The sequence below is a fragment of the Dipodomys spectabilis genome, unplaced genomic scaffold (assembly GCF_019054845.1).
Source record: "Dipodomys spectabilis isolate Male_0828 unplaced genomic scaffold, ASM1905484v1 ptg000380l, whole genome shotgun sequence".
In the NCBI taxonomy this organism is placed as follows: domain Eukaryota; kingdom Metazoa; phylum Chordata; class Mammalia; order Rodentia; family Heteromyidae; genus Dipodomys; species Dipodomys spectabilis.
In genome coordinates this window covers 171595-183933 of record NW_024871057.1, presented here as the reverse complement: position 1 = coordinate 183933, position 12339 = coordinate 171595, and the positions used below count along the sequence as shown (strand labels likewise).

The 12339-nt window shown below is 47.1% G+C and overlaps 1 protein-coding gene across 1 annotated transcript in view; it reads right to left on the bottom strand.

Moving 5' to 3' along the window:
- Nucleotides 1-10127, bottom strand: part of Bin3 (bridging integrator 3) — a 35310-nt gene extending 25183 nt beyond the window's left edge. Inside the window, exon 1 of the mRNA XM_042667189.1 lies at nucleotides 10045-10127. Coding sequence (XP_042523123.1) covers nucleotides 10045-10052 — 8 coding nt within the window. The 5' untranslated portion in view covers nucleotides 10053-10127. The remainder of the gene's footprint in view (nucleotides 1-10044) is intronic.
- Nucleotides 10128-12339: the final 2212 nt, after the last annotated feature.

Below are 12339 nucleotides of genomic sequence, written 5' to 3'. Positions count from 1 at the left end.
AATAAATTTAACATTCATTAAAAACTTCCAAAAATGTCTGTAAATGAGTTAAAACACCTCACAGCTCACTCCCCATCCCACCCCAATAAAGGCCTCTACTTCTCCAAAGTTGACTATAATACAGGAACCGAAGGCAGGATTTAGAAAAACAACACAGAATTTCCATAGACACACTCTGGTTTTGGTGTACAGGAGGGATCCTGTGAACACGTGGCAAGAGCCCCTTCCAAGTTGTCTTGGGCAAGGTCCATTAAAGTTAGTTTCATTAGTTTCACATGGCAAATCTACCTTTGGAATGCCCTAGGACAGAACTCTGGAGGTAAGGACCCTGTAGCCTTCATGCTGCTCATGCTTTTGGTGTCCTTTCTAAGAATGCTTTGCCAAATTCAAGAATAGAAGGATGTACCCATATATATATATATATATATATATATTTTGGTCAGTCGTGGGGCTTGAACTCTGGGCCTGAGTGCTGTCCCTCAGCTCTTCAGCTCAAGGCTAGTGCTCTACCATTTGAGCTACAGCGCCACTTCCGGTTTTCTGGTGGTTTACTGGAGATAAGAGTTTCACGGACTTTCCTGCCCAGGCTGGCTTTGAACCATGATCCTCATATCTCAGGCTCCTGAGTAGCTAGGATTACAGGTGTGAGCCATGGGCACCTGGCTAATTACTTTTTTTTTTTTTTAAAGCTTTTGTTTTAAAAGCTCTAAACACCTAGCAAAGTCAATCTCTTCTGATCAAGCTTCTTTTGTCAGGTAATTTTTTTTTGCATTATCACTTTTTATTATTCAAGATTAATTTCAAAATTATGTGCTATGCCCTACCTCTCTAACTAAACCACAAATACAGTTACGATTATCGGAAATGCCTTGTATTCTTAAGATTTTGTGTGTGCAAAGAATCTACAAGCCAATGTAGGCTCGTGCTTGAAATCCTAGCTACTCAGGATACTGAAAATCTGAGGATCACAGCTTGAAGCCTGCCGGTGACATTCTTATCTCCAATTAACCACCAAAAAAGCCAGAAGTAGAATAAGGTCAGTGGTAGGGAGAGCTCCCAGGCTCAAGTTCAGGCCTTGGAACTAGCACAAAAAAAACCCAAAAAACAAAACAAAACCCTACATTCTATATTTACTCATTTTAGGGCCATAATAACTTCTTCCATTCATTCAAATCTTTTTATTTTGCCCCTTTCTCTTATAGGTCCTCTATACATATTATTAACACTAAGATTCCATTCTATGGGATCTCTAGCCTTATATGTTATACATCTCATGGGATGTTGTATTCCCATGAGATATGTTATACAGTCCAAGGGATAATTATACAGAAAATGAGATTTTTATTTTATTTCATTTTTTTGCCAGTCCTAGGGCTTGAATTCAGGGCCTGGGCACTGTCCCTGAGCCTCTTTGTGCTCAAGGTAGCACTCTACCACTTGAGCCACAGTGCCACTTCTAGCTTTCCCTGAGTAGTTAGTTAGAGATAAAGAGTCTTGCAGCCTTTCCTGCCTGGGCTGACTTCAAACAGAGATCTTCAGATCTGAGCCTCCTAAGTAGCTAGGATGACAGGTGTGAGCCACCAGTGTCGGGCTGGAATTCATTTTTATTATATCTTGTTGGTGTATTTGTTCTGTAACCAGCTATAATAGCTACACAGCCAAGAAATCCAACTGAGGCTGGGGAAGTGGGAAAGTTTTACCATTTGAAAATAATGGTAAAATATCTTTTCTTTTCCAATATTTTCACCCATTTCTTGACTTATGTTGTGTCAGCTAGAAATTGTATAAAACATGTCTAGACGTTGGTAGGGAGCTTTTTTTTTCTTTCTTTCTTTTTGCTTATGTGGTGCTGGGGAATCAAACCCTGGGCCTCATGCATGCAAGGCAAGCACTCTACCACTGAGCCACCTTCCCAGCCCCTGGTAGGGAGCTTTTGTGCTTGCTTTTTCACTATTAAATGTGAAGGGAATGATTTCAGCCAGAAAGCTTCTTAGTAGGAAGCAATTAGTTTTTCACTCCTAGATTGCTAAAAGACATGAAGATGTGAAGATTGCATCTTTGCCTTATCCCAGTGCCCTTTGAGCATGTATTGGGAGCAGCTTACTCTCTGATGACCTGCCATTGTGATGAACTAAGCAAATACATTCCCTAATACTCAACTATCTTGTCATTACTAAAGCAACTCTCATTAGTAAGGGGTCCGGGCCAATTAACATTGATATGTCTATCTGGCACTTTCTGATTGAGATATATTGCTCCTCAAGGACAACGACTGAATGCTATTGGTCTTTGCAAGCCCAGCAGATGTGTACTAGGTACGGTCTGTACTCAGCCATTTGGTGAGAAAGTATTGTGTATTTACTAAGGGCCAACTCTATGCCAAGCACTATGCTAGACTCTGGGATACCAAGATAAATGAGACACACTCCTTCCATGATCTCATGGCATATACAGTCTAGTTTCATGTACTCAGTAAGCACCAAATGAATGATTAAATGAGTAAAATGCATTGCCTGAAGGCCCTGTAAAATACTTTATATGGGGGGGGGGGGATGGCATCCAATGTTACCAAAGTTACACTTACTAAGGGTGTCATCAACTACAAAGGGGAATAGTACTCTCAATGAAGACCAAGGAAACATAGCTGGCCTCTGGCCTGCTATAGAACAAGTAAAGTCTGGAGAAATTACCAGATTATGCACCAAGGAAAACTATTTTAAAGAACCTAGGAGGATGGTGGGAAGGGAGAAGAGCCTCCAGGTTGTTTCTGTGGCTGGCAAGGGTGGATGTGGTCTCATTCTGGCTGGGGTCAGAGCCCTGATGAGGGGTCAGATTCTAAATGGGTATCAAGCAGGAGGCAAAGGAAGTGGCGAAGAGAGCAGTCTAACTACACTTCCCCAGCTCTTTGGACTCATCCTTCCCCATGGTCCTGTGGGACTTCCTCAGGAGAAGCAGTTGCTCTGGAGGGCAGTGAGGGACAGCAGATCTCAGCACCTCCACAGCAGAGCTGTGGGTCAGGTGGGCTAAGGTCTGTGGTCCTCCAGGGCAAGACCAGTGGACCTCAGGACCTTTGCATTTCCTCTTCCTCGCAGATCTCTACAGCATTCTCCTCATGGAAATCAGGGGAGTAGATGGAGGGAGGGAGGGAGAGAGGAAAGAGAGAAAGAGAGAATATGGCACAGCCCGCTCTGCAGAGAATCTCTATGTTCTGGAAGAAATAAGAGGCTCTAAGCTCTCGTTCTAGAGTGGGAGTCCCTACTTGGTTCTGCCTGCCGTTCCAAAAATATGAGCACCAGAGGGCAGGAGTGGAGATATTTCAGTCTCAGCAACAAAATGGAGAAAACAGGTCTGAATCCCCAACATACCCCACCTTGAGGAAGGAAAAAAGTTCTGTGTGTATACAGAGGAAAGGGGAAAAAAAGGTTCTATTTTCTTTCATAATAAAGAAAAGTCAACAGGATGTTCTCCAAAGCTACAAATACACTTTTTCAAACAGTAAATATCTCTATTAGCAGCATGATGCCAGTTGGGTAATTCTGTCTCAGTTAAACCCTTTCCAAAAAAGCTCCTGTTCTTGTGTAACGTCTATTTACAAAACCAGCTTCTTTTGCATTTTCAATTTGTTGGGTTTCTCAATCTTTTGTTTCCTCACCCCCTCCACTGCAGAGGCAGAGAGAGACAAGAGGCAGACCCAGATGGCAGTTGGGTGGGGATCCCCTGGTCACCCCAGCATGTCATGTCGCTCCATTCCTGCCTTCTTGGGAAAGTCCTCCGCAACCATTACAAAGAAGGGTAGAGAGAGGCTAAAACCTGGACATGCTTCCCTGTCTTCACTTGGCTTCCAGAATTTGTTTCGAGTGAATGTGAGTCTAGCTTGGCCTGGGGGTGGAAAGAACCCTGTAATGACTCAGTCTACCCCACCCTATATCTTTCTGGTATCTCTGCTGGGTAAGAGAGGCACAGAGCTGGTGGAGGGGGGAGGAGAGGGAGGTGCGTGGGAAGGGAGGGAGGGCTGAGCAGGGAGTAGGCGGTGGTTGGTTGATAGTGGCTGAAATCCTGGCTCCCCGGGGAGTGGTCTGGGCCTGAGTCACTGTCTCGGTAAGAGCAGGAAGGTGGGCGAAAGGCGGCAGCTTCTGCAGGCTGCAAGCACTGGCCCTTCCCCCTGTCCTTCTGTGGCTCTGTCCTTGGGATGTCGCCTGCTCTGGTCTGAGGCCCATGAGGCTACCACCGCTTTCCCAGTCAGAGAGAAAAAGCACAGGAAAGGGACTATGGCAGGGCTTATGGAGGTCATTTGGCTCCAGTACAACAGCAGCTGGTTGGATCTGTTCTCTCCAGCTGGAGGCCAAAGGGCCTGAACAAAGATGGAAGACCCCTTTCCAAGGGCAACAACCTGGCTGAAGTCATCCACTTCAGTGTCCACGACCACAACCTCCGGCCCCACCTATCCTCACCCGAAATTAGCTGGATCCCAAACCAGAGCACACAGAACATGACCTTTGAATCGCCATCACTCCAAGGAGCTATGTGTGTTTAAAAATAAAAGCCATGACTGTGACTTGGCTGGCAGTGAGTGGGACCAGAACAATCCTCCGGCTCAGCTGTGATTCCTTCCTTCCCTACCGCTGTCCAGGCTCCTCTCTGAAGAGTAGACAGAATAAGCCACTCGTTGTTAGTTACATGAAGGCCAGGAGACCATCTAATTGAGCAGCTACTATTGCCAAGTCTATGAGGTGCTTCTGATATGTCAGCTCAAGGGAAGAGCTCTCCTGGACAGCACTGGAGGTGGATGATCTCTAGAGCTGGGCTACTGGGGGTTCAAATCCTGGCTCTGCTTATCACCAGTGGTGAGACTACACACATGACCTCACCTTCCTGGCTGATAAAACAGATTCATCATCTACTTATTCTGGAAGGTGGCTGTGAAGTGAGTTTACTGCATAAAACGGCCCCCGCCACGCAGGAAGCAGTCTGTGCAGATTTGCTGTGAAGGCAGTGGTGGTACTTTGATGAACAAACAAGTCCAGAGAGGTCACTGGGGGGACTGTCCAAAGTGACACAGAATACTCAGGGGAATGGCTAGGACACTTGAAATTATTTTTTCTATGTTTGAGGCCAACAGCTGTCCATATGCACTACGGTCTGGCCCAAGTGTTTTATCTGCCTCAGGGGGGACTTCCTCCTAAACCATAGAAGAGCTTGTGGCAGAAGTCTGGAGGCTGAGGCAGCACCTGAAGGTGGAGGAAAGAAAGGAAAGGCAGGAATTTCAAGGAGGGAACTTAGGACTTTTTTTTTTTTTTTCAGTTCAAAACTAATCAGAAAATTAATGAATTGCTGTCTAAAATATGAACAAGGACATAAGGAAAATAGTGGTACCAGAAACTGGGTTCAAGGATAAAGTCATCCATGAATTGTGATGTCAAAGACTTTTCTGACTGCTAGCTGTGGTCAAAAGTTGTTGAAAGGGATGTAGCTCAGTGCCAAAGCACTTGCCCAATGTCCTAAGTTCGAGCCCCAGTACCAAAAAAGCGGGAAAAAAATCTTTTTGGAAGCAACTGTTCAAGTTCTCCATGACTTTCTTCTCTTTTATGAGTTATCCTGAAGACAGTGGTCCAGATGATCTGACTAAGTCTCTGCTTTTGCCAGTGCAGCTGAGAGGACAGGCATCAGTCACCATGTCCATCTCGCTGCTCAAAAGCCTTCAACAGGACAAGCTCAATTTTAATTCTTTGGCCTGGGACCAGGACCTACCATGTGGCCCCAAGTGTCAGTTCTCACCAACAGAGCCTCTGCTTGATCCTCATTCACTGTCCCCAAACTGACCAGACTGTTACTACTAGCAAGCCCCTCCCTCACTCTATTCTTCACACCTGCCTCCCTCTCCTTCCCCATGCTAAGAGGATATGTGCTAGGTCACCATTCGGTTGAAATTACACCTCCCACTCCAATTCTTTCTTGGTGGTCCCATCCTGACATTTAGTGATCAACTGTCCTTCCTTTAAATCTCTAGAGCTTCCATGCACAGGCTGAGGATCGATATGAACTCTCACAGATTTTCCAATGCCACCCAACACTTAGCACATGCTTTTTAATTTTTTTTAATTTGGCATGACTGGTATTTGAACTCAGGGCCTTGCGTTTGCTAGGCAGGCACCTGCCTAGCAGGCTGTCTCCAGCTCTTTCTGCTTTATTTATTCTCTCTTTCTTTCTTGTGCCAGTCCTGGGGCTTGAACTCGGGGCCTAGGTGCTTTCCCTAAGCTTTTGTGCGCAGGTCAGTGCTGTACCATGTTGAACTACAGTTCCATTTCTGGCTCATTGGTGGCTGACTGGAGATAAGTCTCATGGACTTTCCAGCCTGGGCTAGCTTTGGATTGCAATCTTCAGAACTCAGCCTTCTGAGTATAGGATTACAGGCCACTAGTACCCACCACTTTAGTTATTTTAAAAGTAGGGTCTCCATATTTATGCCTGGGCTGGCTTGGATTGCAATCCTACTTGCGCTTCCAGTGCAGCTGAGATGACAGGCATGTGTCATCATGTTCAAGTTTTTTTCTTTGATCAATTGAGATCAGGTTCTTGTGAACATTTAGCCTGGGCAGTCCTCGAACCTCAATTCTCTTGATCTCTGTCTCCTGAGTAACATAACCATGCTGGTCTGGCTCTGAGACGCACTTTTGCATATGTTAAGTGTTTAATAAGCACACACTCAACAAATATTTATTGATGTTCCTCAATTTACAATGTGTTACAACCCTATACATACATCATAAATTAAAGAGATCTTAAGTGGAAAGGTGTTTACCACACCTAACCTACCAAACATCTGTCCATTATCAGCTGTTTGTGTTCTGACTGGGAGCTGCAGATCAAGCCTGAAGATATCATTATTTAAGGGGCAGACAAATTAAAGAGCCTAGAAAGCTGGAAAGAAATCCTATTTATGGACAGCCTCCATTTGTTTCTGCAGACTCTGGTAACAGAGTGTCTGTTGGGACACTCTGTGTAGCAATCCGTGTTACAGATAGAGCAAACAAGACCAGGAAAGGTTGACAAGCAAAGCCACACTGGGAATGACTAAACCAAATTGAAACACAGTACTTTACCTCATCAAGCTTCCTGTATCGTCTCTAATTTCCTTCCCTCTCAAACTACTGTACACCTAGGTAAGGGAAGATTTCCCTAGCACTTCCTATTTCTCATCATTTAAACTTAAGATCATCAAGGTATGCAGTTCCAGGGAAAGCTACAATTCACGGTCAGCTAAGCTAAATTAAGATCACTATCCTTAATGCTACATATACACCATTAATAAATACAACATGTAAGAACAGAGTGAGATATGAGAGCCAAAGGGAGGGAAGATGGGAGAAGGAAGGGGAGCATTTGGTTTGGAGCTAAGGAGAAAATCAGTTATCTGAGAATGAATATCCAATGCTTTCTTCCTGGTGGACCACTAAGTTGTCTTGCTGAAAGATGAATGGCTGCCTGGGTACAGGGCAGGTATCCACTAAATAAACAGGGGTGGGAGGGCTGCCTGCACAGAGGAAGCAGTGAACAAAAGCCTCTCACTCTTCATGCAAAGTCCACAGTGTGCAAAGGGCATCAATGTTGGACATTTCTCACTGTGACATTTTGAAAGCCCAGCCTAGTCCAGAACAATGACTACCCTTTGGGGACCACAGGCTATGTACCCTTAGGCCTTATTTAATGATGGCTGGCATAGCCCATATACTTGGTGAACTTGACCTTGGGCATCAGCCTCCCACGATGGCTCTACGTCACTCTGATCTCTTCCCCTACTGAGAATTCCAGTGTCAGATGAATGGACGGATTCATTCTGGGAGCAGAAAAACCACTCTGGGAGTGAATCAGAAGGACGCAGCCCTGGTTCCTTTGCCAGCCATTGAGTTAGGAACTGAGTGTGATTGTGAGCCCAGGCGCCGGTGCCGGTCCCCTCTCAGGGAGAGAGGGTCAGGGTCTACGTAAGAGATGATGTAGAAGTCCTCTAAGGCAGAAGAGAAAAGAATCTGAGTTCTGAGGGACAAAGCCACCCTTTTGGCTGTGACCCTCAGTCCAGAGAGGAACCAAGTCATACACGGACTGGTAAATTAGTTCTACTTTGGAAAAATCACAGATACGGCTAGCATTAGCTGTCAATGGCAATTCTCCTCAACCTAATGCGTTTTAGCAAATGGGCTTCTTGTTTTGCAGAAAAGAAACTTTCTACACGACAGAAATAATTTACCTCCGCTCCCCCAGCTAATTGTTTACCTCCAGTGCCTCTGCTCTGCTTGTCTCCCAATTAGGGAAAATATTTCTTTCTTTCTTTCTTTTGAAATATTTAAGTTTAAATTCAGTGTCTCATCTTGCTAGGCAGGTACTCTACCACTAGAGCCATGCATCCAGACCCTTCTTTTTTTTTTTTGGGTCCGGTAGTGGGGCCTGAACTCTGGGCCTGGGCGCTTCAGCTCTTCAGCTCAAGGCTAGCGATCTACCACTTGAGCCACAGCGCCACCTCCGGCTTTTTTTCTTTTTGCTATGTGGTGCTAAGGAATCGAACCCAGGGCCTCAGGCATGCAAGGCAAGCACTCTACCACTGAGCCATCTTCCCAGCCCCAGACCCTTCTTGCTTTTATTATTTTTTCCTCAGAGCTGGCCTGAACCTCAGTCCTTCTATTTACTCTCACAGGCCCATGTAATCACACCCAGAGTCCATTGACGTTTTCAAATTGCAAATGTCAATCTAAACAATGTAAGCCATTGTTTTTCACTTTGAAAAATTAGGGAAGAGACAGCCAAAGATTCAAGATGTAGCACTGAATAAGACATGTACAATACAAGGCTGGGGGACCCAGGAAAGGAATTAAAGTATTGCCACTTCGCCCATCACTAGCTAGAATATAACAAGTCAGCAAAGTTGCCTTTTAGGGTTCTAGGCACCCACTCCTCCCATTATCCTCTTGGAGCAGAGTGGAGGACCAGGAGTAACTCTTGCTAGGCCATGTTTAGGGCATTACTCCAGGGCTTCCTCCATAAGCTGTGCTGGCTGACAACAGTCCATCAATCTTTGTAGAAGCAGCAAGGGGGGGGAGGGGACAGAAATGGTTTCCATTTTACATTAGAGAGCTGTCCATGATTCTGCCTGCCATCAATGGCTTGTAGACAGAGCTTAGGTTCTACTGATGGCCCTGAAAGATTTTGTACTATCTTCATTCATTCATAACTGATTATCTTGCACTTATTTTGCATAAACAGGTTAAACTCGGAGGACAGGATGGCAAATATGTTCCCCATGTTAATGGAACTCGAGTATCTACAAAGAGTTGGTTCACCTGTATATCCCTGGGGGGGGGGGGTCAATTTATTAGCTTAATACAAGTGCATTACAGTCGGATCTCATAGATCCAGGGCGGTAAAGTAGGTAGGTAAAGTGTCTGACAGGAGAGACCTCTAAGAAAGCCCCAGCAAGGCAAGCAAACCATGGTTCTCTCCTGTGACCCTAAAATCATCCATAGCAACGAAGAGGGATTGCTTTTGGAACAAAGTGAGTCTTACAAAACAAACGAGCCATTAACGATGATGGTTAAAATGCGTCCAAGGCCACACTTTAAGGACGAGTGGGGTTGGTAACTCTCTGGCGCCTTCTGAGAGGGACGCAGGTGTGTCTTCCGCAGCCGGCTGAGCGGTGTAGAGGGGGCTGGCTGGCATCGGTGCCCGGGGCCCGCGCGAGCACGGGGAGGGCGGCCGCGCGGGGCGGGCGCGGGGCGGGCGCGGGGCCCGCGGGGGACCCTGCTCCCCGCCAGGGCACAGCTCACAGGCCAGGAAGCAAGGAGCGGGGGCCGGGGCCGGCGCAACGGAGGGGAGGGCTGGGAACAGATCAGGTGCGGGGTGGCAGGCTGGGAGAACCCCCCTCTTCTGTCCCGGGCCGGGGGTGGGGGGAACCCCCTTCCTCCCCGCAACGACCCCGAAACGGGCTGTCGGCCGGGCACTGGCCAACCGGCGGGTTTGTGGCGCGCCTGGGGTCCCGGCGGTCTGGACTTCACTCACCAGCTCATGGTTCCGAACTTGGGCCGTCCGCCGGGGTCCTCCGCCGCAACTCGGTCCTCCGGGATCACTTCCGGATTCAGCCAGTCTCCAGGAAGTGACGCCGAGCCCGCCCCCTCTGCCCGGAAGAGGCGGGCTGGTGGGCGGGGCCGGGCGCGTTAACCCTGTGGCGGCCACGTGGTCGCGGAGGCGTGTCCCTTGCTGGCGCCCTCGGCGCTGTGGCCCCGAGCTTCGAGGCCAAGGCCGCGACGCCACTCAGCCTTCGGCGTTGACCTGTTTAACTCCGCTCCCTCAGCCCACAGAGGGTCCCTCGTGGGCTGATCACTACAGCCTGTCATCAGGTCCCTAATCCCGAGACAGGAGTGGCCGTCTCCGCAGGGGAAGCCGCCGGCCGCGGAGGGCAGGCGGCCTCGAACCTCCCCTCTGCTCCTTCCCGTCGCTCTGTCTTTCCAGTACTGTATGTCGCACGTGCATCACCTGTTACCACAAGCACAGACCTCTTCCCTCCTGTCAGGACAGCTCAGGGCTCAACTATAAATGGAGTAACAGGTGCTTTTCAGGCTGGAATATTCTATGGATTGACTCAACGAAAGATGCACAGGAGAGGCTGCTTCCTAACTTCCAGGCCTTCCTTCTGAGGTCTCCTCCACAAAGCCTAGTCTTTTCTTTCTATGCCTTTCACAGAGTACTAGTTGAGCTCCTACAATGTGCCAGGTATTGTGCTAACCTTGAAGATATAATCAGGCGAAGAAGGTATTGATTCTGGCCTTAATGTCCCCCCAGAAGTAGCTTTCCTGCAAGGAGAAATAAATAGGTAACTACAACAACAAGTAAGAATTAGGTGCTGAAGCAGCCTGTAGGTGTGTAGGTGAGGATTCTGGGAGGAGCCAGTGTGGAAACAAAATCATGAAGGCTAAATCATGCCCAGCGTGTGAATCCCAGATAAAGCAGTGGGGAGGGCGCCACCAGAGGAAACTTATTTTGGCTAAGAAGGGGACTGAGGCCCAAGCCAGGAACAGATTTGCCTCTCATCTCCCAAAGCCAAAATTCACAGGCTCCAGTCTGTTTGGAGTTCTGGGCTCAACCCAAGTAGCTTCCGGTCCTAGAAGAAGGGAGAACCAGCAGTGTAGCCCATGTTTCCCCTCCGTTCCTCCCCAAGAGACCTCTCTAGGAATTCATCAAATTAACTGGAGTATTTCAGGAGTTATTGGGGTTGCAGCTGAGCCACTGACCTAGAGCAGAAAACATGTATGATTTGTTCTGACCTAGATTACAGAGCTTTACCAGGAGGAGGAGAAGAGTTCAAAGGTCAGACCCCAAGGGTAGGCTCTTTTCCATTCTTGAAGGCTCATCATTTTGACTCAGAAAGGTTTTTCAATAGGAGATGGCTGGCCATTCCCCAGGTGCATCACACCAATCAGCTTCACCACTATGTTATTTATTCTTCAGGAAACAGACCAACATGAGCATAAGAGCAGCTTTGAGAAGAAAAGATGTAAAATCCCCAAAGAGCAGCCTGGGCAGAGAACATGTAGAAGGAGGGTCAGTTCTTGCTGCTTAGGAGGGGATATGATGGATGGAAGGGGATGTTGTGCTGCACTTTTCAGCACTTGCGGATGGCACTTTTCTCGCCTGTTTCCTCCTTTCTTCATACTCTGTTTTCCTAGGCTATCACCCACAGTAATAAATACCTACAAAAAGTGTTAGTTTAACTTAGGTCACTTCTGCAATCACAATTTGCTATCTACTCTCTTGTATCTTTTTTTTTTTTTCTCTTGTATCTTTTAAAAAAATGTCATATGATGTACATGCATTACCAATTACAACAAACAAGCACATATTTTTCTTATGTCAAAATGGCTTAAGGTTCAAATTTAAACAGAATAAACTCTTGGGGCTGGAATAGTCTATGGATTTACTAAAAGAGAGAGGGAGGGGAGTTGCTTCCTGACTTCCAGGTCTGGGGGTGGAAGTAACAGATACCTCATGCAAATGATACATTGGGGCTGGGAAGGTGGCTCAGTGGTAGAGCACTTGCCTTGCATGCCTGAGGCCCTGGGTTCGATTCCTCAGCACCACATAAGAAAAAAGCCAGAAATGGCGCTGTGGCTCAAGTGGTAGAGCGCTAGCCTTGAGCTGAAGAGCTGAGGGACAGCACCCAGGCCCAGAGTTCAGGCCCCACGACTGGACCAAAAAAAAGAAAGAAAGAAAGAAAATGATACATCATGGCAATGAATGAGTTCTGGATGAGTCCAGTCCTATAGCTCTGTTTTTGGCACTGTAGCTGACCTCAGACAA